This window comes from Phyllostomus hastatus, unplaced genomic scaffold, assembly GCF_019186645.2.
Source record: "Phyllostomus hastatus isolate PE091 unplaced genomic scaffold, TTU_PhHast_1.1 phas_scaffold_182, whole genome shotgun sequence".
Classification (NCBI taxonomy): domain Eukaryota; kingdom Metazoa; phylum Chordata; class Mammalia; order Chiroptera; family Phyllostomidae; genus Phyllostomus; species Phyllostomus hastatus.
The window spans coordinates 12,303,253-12,321,281 of record NW_025334013.1 but is presented as its reverse complement, the minus strand read 5'-3'; the positions used below and the strand labels follow the sequence as shown (position 1 = coordinate 12,321,281).

Genomic DNA, 18,029 nt, shown 5'->3' with positions numbered 1-18,029 from the left:
GTCAGGCTGTGGGGGCCTGGGGCCCAGCCTCTGGGGGCAGACCAGGTAAGGCCTGGGGGCCTCAGGCCTGTGGGCCAGAGGGCTGGGAGAACCGGACCTGCGCGTCCCCATGCACCGCCCATGACAGGCAGTTACTGTCCGCGGCGCGCTCAGTGGTGGGTCCCATGGACCCTGTCCTGGGCCCCGTGAAGGCTCTGGGAGCTCAGGGGCTCCATCTGCCTTTTCCCTGCTGGGAGCTCCTGGGCAGGGTGAGGGGGGGGCCCTCAGGGATGGCCGAGCCCACGCCCACAGAATGAGAGAAATCGAACTTTAGGAGTTCAGGGTGGGTCTGGGAATTACAGAGCAACAGCAGCAGGGGTGGGAAGGGTTGACCAGCGGCTGCAGGATGGAAGCTTCTTCCCCAAGGATGACCGGTTGGGTGGGCAGACACCGCCCCCTAGTGGTCACCAGGGAGAAGAGACGCTGTGCAGGCTGGAGGGTCTTTCTGCTCTGGGAATGGGAGATTTGCCTGCCTCCTCCCCGTGGGGCTGCCCAGCAGATGCTGCGTCAGAGTGTGTTTTCTGACCCTCAAGTTTATTCTGTGAGCCACACTTGGAAGAAGAGTGGAGAGTGTCTGTCCTGTCTCCCTCCCATTGCAGAACCAGTCAGGACACTCAGAGAAGGGAGGTGGCCCTGTGTGTAGTGGACAGGGTGCCAGGCCAGGGATGGGCTCAGCCCTGAGCTGGGGGTGGGGGTGGGGCCACTGTGGGCTTCAGTCTCCCAGCCGTATGGGGCGGGATTTGAACTAGAAGATTCCTAGGATCCGCCCAGCTTTTACATTCTGCAAGGCCGGTTCTTACGGGCTCTGTGACCTCCGGCAGGTTGTTTACGCCTCTGAGCCTCTTTCTCATCTCCAGGGTGGGCATGGTAGCAGCCCCCGGCTGCTGTAAGGGGGGATCTCATCGTTGGGGTTTGCAACGGAGCCCCATCCAATCATCCACCAGCGTATTCTGAGCACCCATAGGCACTGCAGCTGGAGGTGCACGAGGGGCCGAGGAAGAGTTTCGTTGCTTCCAATATTGGAAGTAATGGAGCAAGCCTTGTAACCTGCTGGGAAGGACGGTCCAGAGCCGAGGGAGAAGTCCCTGGTGTAGGAGGGGGGTGGGGACTGGAAGAGCAAAGGCCACAGGTGGGTGGCCCAGCCTCGGACGCTTCATTCACTGTCACAAGAGAGGACGTGGAGCTTTGGGCGGGTGAGGCTGCGGGTGGACGAGGTGGCGTGGCACTGGGAAGCTGAGGAGGTTCGCCTCTGCCGGCTTCAGCGTCTGTGTGGAGGGTGAGGCAGGAAGCGTGGGCGGGGTGAGTGGGAGGACGGGGGTGAGGACCGTTTGGTTAAAACATGTTTTTCATTGAGGAAAGGTGATCATGATATTTAGCTGGGTGGAAAAATAGACAACACACAAATACGTGTATTACAGTGTCAACACTTAAAAATGCATAGAGAAAAATTCAGAAGGGCCCCTACCAGCCATTACTATCCCAGGTTTGGGTGGGTAATTTTAATTCTGTTGTTTTGGCTTATTTGTATTTTCTGGATTGCTTGAATGACACACACACACACACACACACACACAAATACTGAAAGCTGTGTTTTGGAATGGTGATAAAATGCTGCCCCCCTTAACTGCCCCCGCCCCGCCCCCAGGAGTACGAGGAGCGCCTGGCCCGGCTGCGGGCCGACTATGAGGCAGAGCAGGAGTCCCGGGCCCGGCTGGAGGAGGACATCACTGCCATGCGCAACTCCTACGATGTGAAGCTGTCCACGCTGGAGGAGAGCCTGCGCAAGGAGACAGGTGGGTGCCAGGAGAGAGGTGGGCTGTCGGGGGAGGCAGCCGGCTTCCCTCCTGTTTTACTGACCGACACGGAGAGAGCGCTGTGTACACATCGGGATCAGTTCTGTTTGCTCCTCACAGCAGCCCAGTGAGGCAGGTACCACAATCACTCTCATTTTATAAATGATGCCAGCGAGGCACAGAGAGGGCAAGTAACTTGGCCCAGGTCACACAGCAGGTAAAGTGGAGCCAGAATTTGAACCCAGGCAGCCTGACCCAGAGCCAGCGTTCTCACCGACAGCACCGCATCGTGCCGCCTTGGCCAACCCAGAGTTGTAGCGTCTTCCCCAGGTTTCACGGGCAAGTCCCTTCCCAGGGTTTCTGCATTTTCTGCAGTTGCCTCTCACTTTTGAGTCCATGTGTTACCACATCCTGTCATCAGTTCCATCTTTAGTTAAGAACTTTACTCTTCCTGGAAGTGTTTGTCTTCTTTTTGACATTCTAGAATGTTCCACCCCATCACTATTGTTCAAACAGCGGTGCTACCAAGCAGCGCAGACTTTCTAGTACTCACCCAGACACTGTAAAATCCGTCTGGTAACGAGGACACTGGCGGGCACACCATCAGTAGCATTCGCTGGGCATTGCCGTGTGCCTGGCACTGGGTAGGTGCTTCCACTGGGCTCCTTAGGGAGCCAGGACTTATGGAAGCCCCGTGTTGCAAGCGTGCACACCGAGGCTTGGGGGGGACGGGGCGGGGCACTGAGCTGGGGAGCGTCCGGAGCATCTCAGGGGAGCCCAGGACACGCATGACAGACGGGGACAGGATGCAGAGGAGGTGGTCCGACGCCCGTGAGCTGGGAGCACCAAGGGCATCTGCGTGGTCACAGTCCCTCCGGGCTGGCAGGAAGGTGCCGCTCAGTGTAGACCCAGAGGAGGAGGCGAGGGGCAGGTTCTAGCGTTTTCTGTCCTCCCGAGCGCTCCCCCCAGTCTAGCTGGCATATCAGTTCTCAGAGTGGTTTCATTTGTCCCCTCTAACACTCGTCTGCTGTGTTCCTTTAACTCCCGCGGGTCTGGCGGTTCCATCCCCGGGACGAGAGCCGTGAGCTGGACACTGTAATGGGCATCCCCCGGGGTCTCGGGGGCGAAGTCTGCTTCTCAGCCTTGGAGGCAGTGAGACCCACAGGCTTTCTTGTTAGACGCAGCTCCCGGGCAGGGTGGAGAGCCCCGCACGGAACAGCTGGGGGGCTCAGAGAGCAGAGAGATCATGGGCCAGTCGGGGAGGCCTCCTGGGGGAGCTGGAAGGAGACGGGGTTTGAGTTCGATGGGGGAGAGGGGGGAGGGGCAGAGACGGGAACCAGCATGGGGGGCGTGCAGTTGGGAGGCTCTGGCTCCTCAGGTGGTTTCCTGGAAACGGTGGGTTTGGGACCAGCTTCCAGGGAAGGCTCCCCACTTTCCAACCTTCCAAGAGCTGAAGGGGCTCTCCATCTGCAGAGACCGTCCTGAAGGCAGAAGTCCTCTGCAAGGCCGACGTCACGTCCAGGGCCGAGTTTGCCAGCCTGTCAGAGTCCTCGCCCGCCTTCCAGTGCGAGGTGGCTGTGAAACCAGAGGTCCGCTCGGCCACCGGCTCGCCCCCGCTCGACGGCGGCTCCAGGGCTGGGTTTCCCTCCCAGACCGAGGACCTGCCCAGGGCGGAGGCCTCCAAGTCTGAGATCTCTCTGGGGTCTGACGAGTCATCCACGCTCGAAGATACCTCCGTGTCCGAGGCCTTCCCCGGGCTCAAGGAGCCCTCCAACCTGGAGCTGTCCTCCGTGCCTGAGGTGGAGGCCAAGGGCACATACTTCCTGGGGGAGGAGCCCTTCCTGCAGGAAGAGGAGCCCCAGCTGATGCCCCTGAAGCTGCTGCCAGGCCTGCACGACCCATTCGCCGAGGTGGAAGCCAAGCTGGCCCTGCTTTCCTCCACGGTGGCCCGGGCGGACGCACCTCGGGCAGATGCACCCCGGGCGGACGCACCCCGGGCAGACGCACCCCGGGCGGATGCACCCCGAGCAGACACACCCCGGGCGGACGCACCCCGGGCGGACGCACCCCGAGTAGATGCAGCCAAGGTCCCCGTGCAGGTAGCTGACGTCACATGGGGTGCTAGGCAGAAATGGAGCAGACGGAGGTCAGCCGGGGTCCGGGGGTCCCTGGGCACGCACAGATGTCTCACCTCTCTGGTGCCAGCTCCGACTCCACCATCTCTTGGTGGCTATGGTCGGTGGCCATGGTCAGTGGCCAGCTCAGGGCATCGCTGTCCAGGGGGCTGGGAAAGAGAAGCTCTATGTCTTCTCTGTGAATCCGTAGGACCGTTGGGATGGAGATGCAGGGCTATGCCAGGTGCCCACCTCTCCTGCTGACGGAGGGTCACCTGCAGGGGAGTTTGCTGAGTTGCCATGGTTACACGGACCTTCCCAGACTCAGGGAGCTGGAGGAGGCCGTGGTCCACCCTCATGTTCCCACAGGCTCAGAGCAGCGAGCCGGCCTGGGGGCTGTGGGGACCCAGCCACCTCTCAGGGGCCACCCATGCATCCCGCCCCACTGCTCCCCCTCGACCTGCCCTGTGTCAGTCTTCTCACCTTTAGACCCTCTTTTTTTATGTTGAAAATCTTTTCCCCTTTTTTCTTTCCTTTGCTCCTTTCCTCCCTCTGCTTTCTTGTCCTTCCTTTCTGTGGTGTGTGGTGTGGTGTGTAGTGTGTGTGGTGAAGTGTGGTGTGGTGGGGCGGTATGTGTGGGGGGTGTGTGCAGAGCACAGGCCTTTGAGTCAGACAGAACCGGGTTCGGGTCCCAGCTGCGCCCCTCCCTTAGTCATGTGACTGTTGGCATTCACTTCCTGGACCTTGGTTTCCTCATCTATAAAGTGGGGCTGATAGGTGCTTCCCATGAGGCGATGCAGGTGCTCGGAACATGCCCTGTCTCTCCCCGCACCTGTTCCCTCTCTTCCCTCTTCTCTCCCTTCATCTCATCGCCGTCCTTCCCGCCCCTCTCCCCGCAGTGACAGGCGGGAGGAGGCGGTGGGGCTGGGGAGCCGGACAGGAGGTTGGGGCGGGGGAGCAGAGGCTGATTCTGGCCCAACAGTCCCTCTTTCTCCCCCTCCCCCACCCTGTTCTCCTGCAAGTGCCCCTCCCTCACAGATGTCCCGGAGCCCAGTGACCTCAGGTGTGAAGCTGAGGCAGAGGGTGACCTCCTGCCTGGGACTGTGAGTATCCCTGGGCTGGCCCTCTGTGCGATGGGGGGCTGCCAGGGGCCCGGCCCTTCCTGTGACCACCCACGCGCTCCTCCCTCCCCGGGCCTCAGTTTCCTCATCCGTAGCAGGGACAGCCCTCCCCCAGCTCCTTGGGGACGGCCCAGGGCAAAGCAGGAAACACCCCCGAGGAGAGTTGGACCTCTCATTATCGATGTCAACGAGAGACCGCTGTTCCGCAGTGGTTTTCAGACTTCCCTCTGCCTTGGCCCCCTTGTCCAGAGCACAGATGCCGGTGTGTGCAGGGGCGGGGCTGCAGGCAGTGGCTGGGGGCCCTGGGCCACTTCAGGGACCCCACGGGGGGGGGGAGGGCTTTGGAACATGGCTGTTCTCAGACCCCACCCTTCCCTGCTTAAGAGAGCGCAACAGGCCACGGGGAACGAGAGGAAGGCTTTAAATCTACTTACGTTCTTGGAGAGCGAAACCTACCTGCCCACCTCTGGACCCGATCACTGGGTAGGAGCGGGCGCACTGCTGAGTTCTCAGTAGATGGCAGATGGGGTGGCCAGGGGAGCCCTGGCCACAAGGTGACATTGAGACGGGACCCAAGCAGGGGGAAGGGGCCGGGAGAGGAGCCGGAGCCGAAGTCCTGTGGCTCGGAAAGGTCTTGGCTTGCTGGGCAACAGAAAACGGGGCCCCGGAAGCAGCAGGGTGGACAGGTGCTGGCAGGGCGGGTGCAGGGAGCAGGCGCAGGGGTGCGGCAGGCGGTGGAAGAAACTGGATCTTATTGTACAAGCAGTGGGAATCGGGAAGGGCTCTAATCAGGAAAGGGCGTGATCATTTTGCTCTTAAAGAAAGTGGCCCAGGCTACCTCCTGAGGCCTGGCCAGTGTGGTGCGGTGCGGTGCAGGTGGGAGAGGAAACCGGGAGACCGCCGGAGGGTGGGGTGGGCGTGGTGGCAGCTGGAACTTGATTGGTGCATTTTTGTATAACTGGCGTCCCCGAGCCAGAGGTGAGCCATCGGGTGTGAGGGCTGTAATGTCTGCCTGCGGGACTGAGGCCACTGTGAGCTGATGCCGAGGGCCGGCCTCCCCACCTCCATCTAGGTTTCTGTTTGTGCTCAGGAGGTTGACCTGGGCCCAGAAGCCGCCAAAGAGGTGGCATCAGCCGCAGGTCCTGGCGTGGAGGCCGAGGCCGAGGTGCAGCCCCTTCCGACCGTGACAAGCTCGAGAAGGGACAGTGTGGGCGTGGAGGTGGCAGTGCTCACCAACGACTTGACGCCCGTTGTGGACCAGCAGCAGGTGCTCGCCCGGTAGGTGCTGCAGCTCGGGGCTGGCGGGGCCCTCGGCGGCATGCTGGGAAGGGGCTGTGCCCCGGGAGTAGGGGTGCCCGTTGATTCTTCCCGGCCCCCCACGGAGGCCTCACCTAGCCCTCCCTCCTGGTGGGCCCTGAGCCTCTCTCTGGGAGCAGTGGGGCGGGAGGGTGCTGGGGCAGCCGGGCAGGCGGGGCCCTGCTCTGGAAGCTGCCCAGGGGCCACCCCGCCCCATCAGGCGCCTGCTCTGGGACTGGTGCCACCTGCCTTTTGCAGGGCCTGGCCTTTAGGGTTCAGGAATCCCAGGACAGGGTGACAATGGGCCTTCCTCGGGTCCCGGCCATGCCTCCAGTGCCACCCCTGATGGGGAACTTGCTCCCACTGGGGACAGGCCACCTCCGAACCCCCTCCACGACCCCCTGGGGGACCAGGCTTTCCTCACTGGCTGTGCAGCCCTGTGCAAGTCACTCAACATTTCTGGGCCTGGGTTCTCGCTTCCATGAGTGAGAGTCATGTCAGCCCCACGGCCAGGGGCCCAGACTCCTCCCAGCCCGCAGTCCGTAGCTCATACATTAACTGAGCAACTGCCATGTGCTGGACACCGGGACACAAGGACGAGGGAGATGCCACCTTGTCATTCACGAGGCTCATGGCCAGGGCGAGGCAGGTACGCAGGGCCGGGCTCTGCAGCAGCTCATGGGGACAGGCTGTGCAGTCAGCTGCCTGGGTTCCCAGCCACCTCCACCGCCACCTACTTCTTTCACGGGGGCCGACGTCCAACCTCTGTACCTCAGCTTCTCACCCACAACGACAGTGCAAGCTCCCGCTTGAGAAGCTTGTTGTGAGGGTCAAATGCGACAGTGGCTGCAGAGGTGGCGGCCCGGGGTCGAGCTCACGTGGTAGCAGTTGTCATGCTGAGGTCTGGAGTGCGGTCAGGGAAGGCTGCCCAGGAGAGGGGAGCCCTGAATAAGGCTTGCACGACAGAGGCCTCAGGGGTGGCATTGGAGATGCAGGGCACAGCCAAGGTGGCGCAGGGCGCAGGGCGCAGGGGAGGAGACAGCCGGGCTGTTGTGGAATGGCGAGCGGCTAGTTAAAGCCGGTGAGTGAGGAGTGGTGGGGTGCAGGGGAAGAGGAACACGGGGGCCCTGTGTGCCCCCTGGGCTGGGGCTTCGTCCTGAGAGGGACCCTACAAGGACCGGTTTTAAGCAGAGCGGTGACTCGGACATGGCTCCCCTCGGCCCTGGCTTCCGCCCAGCTCAGCACTGAGCCTGCAGCCGAGCCTGCGCCCCGCTGCTGGGTCCGCCCGGTTCCCTCCTTTCCCGTGAGCAGGCCTGTGCCCTGTAGGGAGTCCCTGTCGTGCTTCAGTCATTGGCCCCTGTGTCCCTGGGGAGCGTGGCAGCGTCTAAAACATGTTCACGGTGCTTCCCTGGACAACGAGGAGTTCCCTTCTGGGAGGAAGGAACTGGGAGGAGCCTTTCTGGGAGGTTACTTATTTATTTATTTTTAATAGATTTTATTGATTATGCTATTACAGTTGTGCCAATATTTCCCCCTTGGCTGCCCTGTGCCCAGTACCCCGCTTCCCTCCAGCAATCCCTTCCCTTAGTTCATGTCCGTGGGTCATGCATTTAAGTTCTTTGGCTTCTACATTTCTCATACTGTCCTTAACCTCCTCCTGTCTGTTTCGTGCCTGCCAGTTATGCTTCTTATTGCCTGTGCCTTTCCCCCCATTCTCCCCCGTCCTCCTCCCTGTTGATAACCTCCATGTGATCTCCATGTCTACGAGTCTGTACCTGTTCTGGGTGTTTGCTTACTTTGGTTTTTAGATTCAGTTGTTGATAGCTGTGAATTTGTTGCCATTGTAATGTTCATTGTTTTGATCTTCTTTTTCTTAAATAAGTCCCTTTAACATTTCATGCGATAATGGCTTGGTGATGATGAACTCCTTTAGCTTTACCTTGTCTGGGAAGCACTTTATCTGCCCTTCCATTCTAAATGATAGCTTTGCTGGATAGAGCAATCTTAGCTGTAGGTCCCTGCTTTTCATCACTTTGAATACTTCTTGCCAGCCCCTTCTTGCCTGCAAAGTTTCTTTTGAGAAATCAGCTGATAGTCTTAGGGGAACTCTTTTGTGTAGGTAACTGTCTCCTTTCTCTTGCTGCTTTTAAGATTTTCTCTTTATCTTTAAGCTTTAGTATTTTAATTATGATGTGTCTCAGTGTGGTCCTCTTTGGGTCCAACTTGTTTGGGACTCTCTGTGCTTCCTGGAGTTGTATGTCTATTTCCTTCACCAAATTAGGGATGTTTTCTTTCACTATTTTTCAAATAAGTTTTCAGTTTTTTTGCTCTTCCTCTTCTCCTTCTGGCATATCCCTATGATTCGGATGTTGGTACATTTGGAGACGTCCCAGAGGCTCCTTTTAGTATCCTTGTCTTTTTTGGATTGTTTTTTCTTCTTGCTGTTCTGGTTGAATGCTTGTTTCTTCCTTATGTTCCAAATCACTGATCTGAATCCCAACTTCCTCCCCTTCACTGTTGGTTCCCTGTAGATTTTTCTTCATTTCACTGAGTGTAACCTTCATTTCTTCCTTTATGTTGTTGCCATACTCAAGGAGTTCTTTGAGCATCCTGATCACCAGTGTTTTGAGCTCTTCATGTGATAGGTTGGTTATCTCCACTTTGTTTAGTTTTCCTGGGGTTTTGTTCTGTCCTTTCATTTGGGCTGTATTTCTTTGTCTCCTCACTTTGGCAGCCTCCCTGTGTTTGTTTCTGTGTACTAGGTAGAGCTGGTTTGACTCCCTGTCTTACTAGTGTGGCCTATTGTGCAAAAGGCACCTGTAAGTTCTGTGGGGCGGGCCTTAGGTAACAGCATAAGGTGGGGCAACCCGCTTCACCGCTTTGTGGCTGCATGGGTTGGGGGAGGGCTCGGAGAGGGGACAGTACCGCTGCCTGGCTTCTGGAGGTTTGCCCGGCACGTGCCCCGTTTCCAGTCACCTCACTTACTCCCCACATGTGACTGGTGCCCTCCTAGCTGTTGCCCTGCTGCTGAATCCCAGGTGGGGAGGGACTGCGTAAGTTCTAAGCCCAGACCTTTTAAGCAGAGTCTCCTGAATATCTGGCAGTTTCTTTTGCAGCCCCAGCCCCCACTGGTTTTTATAGCCAGAATTTATGGGGATTTATCTTCCTGGTGCTGAAACCCCGGGCTATGCGGTCTGGCCTGGGGCTGGGATGAATGACTTCCAAGTATCCCTCCTGATTTTTATCCATCACCCGTGAATGTGGGACCTCCTGTTCTATAGCTGCTGCCGCCTCTCTGTGCCACACTGGGTCTCCTCGCCTCTCTGACTGTCACTGCCCCCCTCCTGCCCATCTGGATGAATGTGGCTGCTTTAAATCCTTGGTTGTTGGACTTCCATACAGCTCAGTTTTTTGACAGTTCTGGGTATTGTTTTGAGGTCTAGCTGTAATTTTATCTGTAATTGTACGAGGAGGCAAAGTGTTTTTACCTATGCCTCCATGTTGACCGGAAGTCCTGGGTGGTTATTTAAAGCTTGTACCTATGAAGCGAAAAACTCTAAATATTTTTTAATATTTCAGATATAAGTATTTTTTAATGTATTATACATGTCCCTGCCTGATTAAACATCATACACTGAACATATTTCTTTTTGCATTTAAAAAATTGAGGTGTAATGGCCATATAACATTAGTTCAGGTATAACACATAATGATTCCATATTTGCGAAACAATCACCGCAAGTCTAGTTAACAGCCATCATCATGTATTGTTACAAAACATTTTTTTCTTCTGATGAGGACTTTTAAAATTTATTTTCTTAACAACTTTCAAATACACAATATAGTTTGTTTGTTTTTTTAGAGAGAGAGAAGGGAAGAGAGAGAGAAACATTGATTTGTTGTTCCAATTACTGATGCATTCACTTGTTGTTTCTTGTGTGTGCCCTGAGCGGGAATCGAACACACAGCCTTGGTGTATCAGGACAGTGCTCTAACCAGCTGAGCTGCCCAGCCAGGACGCAGTGCAGTATTTTTAACTATAGGCTGTATGCTGTGCAACACATCCATAGGACTTACAATCAGAAGTTGGTGCTTTTTGAACACTTTCAGCCATTTCACCAACCCCACACCCCCGACCTCTGGCAACCCCTGATCCACTCTGTGCGTCTGTGAGCTTGGTTAGTTGGTTGGTTGGTTTTGCTTTTCAGATTCCACATGTAAGTGAGAGCAGAGAGCAGGGTGTTTGTCTTTCTCTGTCTGATCGACTTTGCTTAGCGTAATGCCCTCGAGCGCACTGAATGTGTGGCGCATTCTCACAGCCAGGGTTTATTCTAACCGCGCAGGTTGCCTGGGCGGACAGCCAGGAGCCTGGGCTGCTGTTGACCATCAGACTGGCAGGCGGGGGGCGGTGGGTTACCTCAGGGTCTGCAGGGCGATTCTCGTCCCTTCTGTTGGGCACCGCCCCTGCCGTGGCCGAAGGTAGGAACCTTGGTTCTGACCCTGCACCAGCGGCGTCGCCTCTCTGAGCCTCGGTTTCCGCCCCTGTGAAGTCAGGCGTCGGAAGGACGCCATGTGGCCGTGCTGACGGCAGGTGCTCAGTGACCGGCAGATGTTGCCATGTTGGCTCCCCCTCCCTGCCGGCAGTCTGCAGCTGTTGGAGCAGCAGGTGGTCGGCGGGGAGCAGGCCAAGAACAAGGACCTGAAGGAGAAGCACAAGCGCCGGAAACGCTACGCGGACGAGCGCAGAAAGCAGCTGGTGGCGGCCCTGCAGAACTCGGACGAGGACAGCGGGGAGTGGGTGCTGCTCAACGTGTATGACTCCATCCAGGAGGAAGTCAGGGCCAAGAGCAAGCTGCTGGAGAAGGTGCAGAGGAAGGTGAGGCCCCGGCTTCAGGCTCCCACCGCCACCTGCCCGCCCCTCCCCACGGCCCCAGGTGGGCATTTATGCGTTCTTTGCACAAGCACCTGTTATGTGCCCACTGTGCGCCATGCCCTGGTGTGGAAACAGTCACCGTGACGGGTGTGTCTCTGCTGTCCCGGAGCTTGCTTTCTAGTGGGAGTGTGTGTGTATGTGTGTGTGTGCATGTGCACGCATGCGCGTGCGTGTGTAAGAAATCACACAACAGAGAAACAGGTGAGGGAGTGGCTGGGTGGCAGCACTGCGAACAGATACCAGGGAGGGAGGCGGCTTTCTCTGTCCACTGTTATTGATGTACAGATGCCCGGATCCCAAATGTACGACTGCACTCATTTCTACACAGTGAATGCACCATGAAACCAGCACCCAGGTGATGGAACTGAGCATTAACAGAGCCCCAGAAGTTCCGGGGGGGCCCTTTATATGGGGGGACAGGGGGGTGGTCAGGGAGGCAGTGACTTCTCAGGGGAGACCTGAGCAATGAGAGAGAACAAGCAGGCCAAAGGAAGTGCATTTGGGCCCAGACGGGGGCCAGGCTGGGAACGGGGCGCATGATCCCGGGAACAAAGGCAGCAGCCGGCCAAGCGCAGGGAGTGAGGCAGGAGCAGAGAGTGCGGTCCAGCCTCCCGGGCAGTCACTGTCACCTCCTCGGGGCACCCTCCGCCGGCCCGGGCCTCCTGCTGTCCCCCTTGGCCACCGCTGGCTTTCCCCCCCTTGTCCCCACGCAACCCTGACAGCCGGAGGATCGTGCCGAAGCCTGAACATGAGGCTCTTTCCCTCTTTACACCTCTTTAGTTTTACATTTTCTTGGCTATTTTCATAGCATCCCTTATTATGTGCTTCAGTCAAATCCTTTCTTCCTTGCATATCTCATAATTTGGTTTATATTTCTAAGTTGTTTTTTTTTTAAGATTTTATTTATTTATTTTTAGGGAGGGAAGGGGGGGAGAGAGAGAGAGAGGGAGAGGGAGAGGGAGAGGGAGAGGGAGAGGGAGAGAAACATCAATGTGCGGTTGCTAGGGGTTATGGCCTGCAACCCAGGAATGTACCCTGGCTGGGAATCGAACCTGTGACACTTTGGTTCCCAGCCCGCGCTCAATCCACTGAGCTACGCCAGCCAGGGCCTATACTTCTAAGTTTTTTTAAGAAATTCTCTCCTGAGTTCAGTTAGTGTCCCATTTCCCACCATCTTCAAAGTCACCCACACCTTCAAGGCCGTCAGTAGCAAAGTCCCAGCTGGCTTCTTCGCAGAAGTGGCTAAAGCGATCCTAAAGTTCAATGGGCAATTCCAGGGACTCGGACTAGACAAAACCATCTCGAAAAGAGCGAAGCTGAAGGACTCACACGTCCCAACTTCCAGACTCACCACAGAGTCGGAGCAGTCACGGCGGTGGCACCGGTGTACAGACAGACACGCAGACCGATGGAGTGGAACTGAGAATCCAGAATAAAAAATAAATAGTCCAACTTAAAATCAGGCAGAGTTCCTGAGCAGGTTTCTCCAAGGAAGATACACAAATGGCCGGGGACCGTATGAAACGGTGCTCAGCATCACCTTTTAGAATGGAAAACCCGATGACACAGCGCCTCCCGCCCCCTGGGCCGCTGTAACAAATAGAGGATGACACACGCAGGGGGGACGTGGAGAAGCAGCCCCCCGGAAGGGCGCTGCCGGTGGGAACGAGACCTGGTGCGGTCGCTGTGGGAACCCGTGCGGCAGGCCCTCCGTGGGCTGAACGTGATGTGTCCACATGACCCAGCGGTCACACTGCAGAGAAATGGAAATGGGTCCACACAAAAACCAATGTTCACAGCAACGCTATTCATCACAGCCCGAAGTGGAAACAGCCATGGATGTAAAAATGGGGCATAGTCACCCCGGGGGCGTTATTTGGCAGTAGAAAGAACGAAGTACTGACACACAGAGTGTAGCACGAGTGAGCCTGGGCAACACTGTGTTCAGCGGAAGAAGCCAGACACGAAGGCCACAAAGTGTCCGATTCCACTGATGTGAAGTGTCCGGAATCCACAGACGGAGGAGAGTGGGTCGGTGGTTCCTAGGGCCGGGGTCGGGGAGAAACGGGGAGTGACGAGCGAGTATGGGGTCTCTTTGGGGTGATGGAATGTTCTAGGACGGGGATAGTGGTTGCACGTGTCTGAATATTCTAAAATCCACCAAACTGCACACTCTAGGTGAGTGTGAGATGTGTGAATTACATCTCAGTGAAGCTGTTGTAAAAATCCCTGAAAATGATCCAGACGCACAAAAATGTGTAAAGATCATTACCGTGAACACCGTGTATCTACTCCCCAGCTTCAGAAACGGAGCCTCACTCCCCAAGGTGAAGCCCTCGCGACCTGCCCCTCCCTGATGGCTCCCTGTGTCCTACCTGGTGGCCTCTGTTCTCTGTTGCTTACATGCGACTTTTTTTATCCTCATCCGAGGACAGGCTTATTGATTTTTAGACAGAGGGGAAGGGAGAGAGGGAGAGAGAGAGGGAGAGAAACTTCGATTGGCTGCCTCTTGTATGTATCCTGCTGGGATGGAACCCGCAACCCAGGCATGTGCCCTGACTGGGAATTGAACCCATGACTCTGGTTTATGGGACAATGCCCCAACCCACTGAGCCACACTGGCCAGGGAAAGTTACACATGATTTTCATCCCCATAAATTTAAAACCTCCTTCTTTACCTGGTGTGTGAGGAAGTAGGCTGTGCACCAGTGAGTCTTATGGTTGTGGTTGGAGTTTTGAGTCACTTGTGCTTGGGAGGGAGTGGAGGGCCGGTGTGGCAGGCCGGGGTAGGAGGTCACAATGACCCAGAGACTATGGACAGATCGAGGTGGGTCTGACTCTGGTCCATTGGTGGTCACATCGTGGCCCCGAGAAGACAGGAATGGCTGAGGCTGACAGTTTTTGCCTGCTGCTACCCTTAGCAAGAGAACGTGTACAATTCTGAGATCTGTGAGCACCGTGGCGACTGTCGCGATGTGTGGAGCCTGCCGACAGGCTCCTGAATAAAACGTATGAGTGTGGGGGGTAGTGACCGAGGGCTGGCAGTGGGGGTTGACGATGAACTTCTTTTCCTGTGCTCTGCAGGGCCGGGGACACAGCAGGTGCTCGTTTACGTGCTGGGTGGCGAGGTGGGCGAGTGAGGGGGTGGATGGAAGGATGGTGTGCTGGGGGAGGTGGACGGACAGATGGAAGGGTGGTGGGGAGGTGGGGAGATGAGAATGGATGAAGCAGTGGATCAGGGAGCAGATGGCGAACAGCCGGCTGGATGGGCAGTTAGTGGGAGGGTGGATGGATGGATGGAGAACTGTCTCAGTGTGTTTCCCGCTCACGGCTTGTCACGCCGTGTCCGCAGCTTCGGGCGGCGGAGGTGGAGATCAAAGACCTGCAGTCGGAGTTCGAGCTGGAGAAGATCGATTACTTGGCCACCATCCGCCGGCAGGAGCGCGACTTCCTGCTGTTCCAGCAGCTCCTGGAGCAGGTGCAGCCGCTGATCCGCCGGGACTGCAACTACAGCAACCTGGAGAAGATCAGGCGCGAGGCCTGCTGGGACGAGGACAGCGGCTTCTGGAAGCTCCCCGAGCCTGTGCTCGTGAAAACCAGCCTCCCAGTAGGTCAGGAGCCCAGCTGGGCCCTCGGCCCTCCCCCAACTCCTTCCCACTCGGCCACTCTGCAGACTGATGGGGAGCTGTGGGCCTCTCCCTGCTGGCTGCGGGGGAAGGGGACAACATGGGGATCTGAGAGAGCGGTGTGTTCTGAGTCAGACAGACGTGGGCTGGAATTGTGGCTCCACCACTCCCTCTGTAACCTCCTGGGGACTCAGGGTCCTCTCTGTGAAATGGGCATTAATGATAGCACCTTCCTTAAAGATTGCTGGGTGGCTTAATACACGTAAAACCCTCAGAGCCGTGCCTGGCACGTTTAATCACTGTCACGACCATCGCTGTCATTTCCCCCGTAACCATCCCGTGAAGGATGGGACCGTCACACCTGTTTCACCTGCGAGGAAATGGAATTGCAGGCAGTGTGAGTGCCTCACCCCCAGCCACCATCCCCAGAGAGGTGCTGGGCTGGGGATGGAAACGAGCCAGTTGGTTTCAGGCCAGTTTCAAGTTCTGCTCTTGCCACCCATCTCCTGTGTGACCTTGTGATGGTCACTGTGCCTCTCTGGGCCTTGGTCCTCTGATCTTCCCAAGGAAAGGGTTGGATGAAGGGATCTTGAAGGCCCCTCCACCTCCACTGAGTCTCAGAGTGAGGTCAGACTCACAGTGGCTGTTTCTGCAGCCACCTCGCGGGCTCTGCCCATTCGGAGGGCAGAGGGCAGCTACGTCACCCCCCCCCCCCCCGCCCCGGGCCCCCACCCGTTCTCCCCCGGTCAGAGTGTTTGTCCAGGTCCCGCGTCTCTGATGTTTTTGGCCCCTGCCACCACCCCCACTGAGACCCCGGGCAGTGGCAGCCTTCCTCCTGCCCCCGCCCACCTGCTGCCCTGCCCGAAGCAGGGGAACCGCTTCTTGGGCGTCTGAGCCCTCCCGTTGTGTCCCCCAAAGCCGTCCCTTTGCTCGGGCGGGGAAGTGTCCCGCTTTGGCTCCAAGCCTGAGCCAGGCCTGACCCCCACCCTGTCTGGGGAGAGCGCTGAGGTCCACCTTGTCCCTCTGGCCCTTGAACCGAGCAGCAGTGACTTCCGTTTTTGTTGTCTCCTAACAGTTTCAACAGGCCCACCGAACAAACCGGTCCACAAAACCTCTGCAGCAGACAACAGCGGGGAGCCCGGCTCGGTGAGGCCTCTGGGACCTGGACGGGGTGCAGGGTGGGGGGACAGGGCCGGGCCCCAGGCGCAGTGGGTCAGCGTTACAATGGGGAGCTGGACTAAAGCAAGAGGCCCAGCCTGGGTCCTTTCTGTATAACTCTGTGGGCACCACCAAGGCCCTCAGCTGCCTCCGGCCTTCATTCAAAGCCCCTTGTGGTCAAAGACCAGAGCGGAAGTAGGTGGGTCAGGTCAGCCAGCGAAGCCTTTAATCCCGGAGGCCCAGCAGTACATGTGGTTCCCTGGGCCCGGCTGGTATCCCTGCCCCAAAAGGGCCCCTCAAGAGTCCGTACACAGTAATTGGGATTCTGAGGTCACTTTCATACCCCCACACTTTGTTAACGACAGGAATGCATGTCCTTACAGCAGAGGTCAGCAGCCTTTTCTGTGAAGGACCAGGCAGTAACATTTCGGGCCTCATGGGCCGCAGGGCCCTGTCACAACCGTTCCACTCTGCCACTGGAGCGCCAAAGAGCCACCCGTGATATGTAAATGAGTGGGCGTGTCTGGGTTCCAGTAAAACTGTAGGGGAGCAGTCTGTGGGGCAGGTCTGGCCCAGGGACTGTAGTTTGCTGACCGCCGCCCGCAACCACTACAGATATTTCGGAAACCCACTCAGAACAGGCCTTTGCTGACAAGGCCACGCACGGGTTAATGGATTCCAGCCCAGTGTCTCTGGTGGGGCTCAGGGTGGCTGCAGGGAGTGTCTCAGGCTGGTCTAAGGCTCGGATTGGCTGCTTTTGACAGCTTAACTTAGTATAAAAAGAAAAAGGGGAAAGTTGTTCCTGAAAAAAACATTTTTAACCTGGGACCACATTTCCCGGTGATAGTTACCCAAAGCAAACAATCGTAAGCAAAGTAGGGAATTTACACCCGTTTCAGGCATGGCTGGATCTAGGGGCTCACACAGTCAGGGTTCTGCTTCCTCTAATATCTCGCTCCGGACTCAGGCAGGCTTTCTCCACGTGAGAGAGGCAGGAAAGATGGCTGCCGGCAATTAGTGATCCAACAGGAAGGGTCTTAGAGCATCCTCGACCGCTTGTGGGAAGCGGTTCTGACCTGTTCTGTCCGGGTCATGGGCCTCCTCTTGGACCAATGACTATGTCCAGGAGATGTAGCTCTGTGACTGGTGCAGGCTGGGTCATGTGTCCGGCAGTGGCCAGGGAGTGGGCAGGCAGGTGGGGGGTGGTATTGGGGCACTGTAAATGATCACCCTGCCAGGACAGTGTCAAGTGGGAAAAGGACAGTTCCCTGAAGGCAGGGATTCGAGGTGAAGAAAGCCAGTCAGAGATAGTGGTGAAAAAGAATAGTTCTTGGCTGTAAAAACTGAGACCCCAGTTCCAATGATCATACGTATGCCCACGAGCTGAGAACAGTGTCACCTATCCTGTGAATATGTCCGGGTGGGTTTGGGCATGTCGTGTTGTCCTTGCCCCTAGTGGAGCTGGAAGGATGCCCTGGTTTGAGTTTTGCAGGACGGAAAGAGGCACTTCCCAGTCCCAGGGAAGGGGCATGGGCTGTGCAGACTTGGCTGGAGACGGGGACCGCCCTGCCCTGATCTGTCTGAGCCCACCCGGGGGTCCGGGCCTGTGGCAGGGCACAGCAGAGCGGGCAGTGAGGCTCAGGGAAGCCCCCTCCCACCAGGAATGCAGAGGCTGCTGAGCCCTGGGTTGGGGGGGGCACATACGAATTGCACAAATAAGGGCTCTTACCCCTGAGGACTTGGAATCTCAGCAGGAAGAAGACCGCTACAAGGTGATGCTCAGTCGGAGCGACAGTGAAAATATTGCCAGCAACTACTTCCGGCCCAAGCGGGCCAGCCAGATCCTCAGCACGGACCCCATGAAGAGCCTCAGTGAGTGCCCTGCCCTCCTCTTGCCCTCTTCTCCCTCCCTGAGAACCGTCCAGGCCCGCTGCCTGCTGGGAGGGGGG

At 57.2% G+C, this 18,029-nt stretch overlaps 1 protein-coding gene across 1 annotated transcript in view; it reads left to right on the top strand.

The window, feature by feature from the left end:
- KIF17 (kinesin family member 17) overlaps nucleotides 1-18,029 on the top strand; it is a 40,127-nt gene that overhangs the window by 20,503 nt on the left and 1,595 nt on the right. Inside the window, exons 7-15 of the mRNA XM_045859340.1 lie at nucleotides 1,685-1,832; nucleotides 3,306-3,814; nucleotides 3,920-3,931; nucleotides 4,969-5,049; nucleotides 6,158-6,345; nucleotides 11,008-11,239; nucleotides 14,649-14,907; nucleotides 15,998-16,068; nucleotides 17,835-17,952. Coding sequence (XP_045715296.1) covers nucleotides 1,685-1,832; nucleotides 3,306-3,814; nucleotides 3,920-3,931; nucleotides 4,969-5,049; nucleotides 6,158-6,345; nucleotides 11,008-11,239; nucleotides 14,649-14,907; nucleotides 15,998-16,068; nucleotides 17,835-17,952 — 1,618 coding nt within the window. The remainder of the gene's footprint in view (nucleotides 1-1,684; nucleotides 1,833-3,305; nucleotides 3,815-3,919; nucleotides 3,932-4,968; nucleotides 5,050-6,157; nucleotides 6,346-11,007; nucleotides 11,240-14,648; nucleotides 14,908-15,997; nucleotides 16,069-17,834; nucleotides 17,953-18,029) is intronic.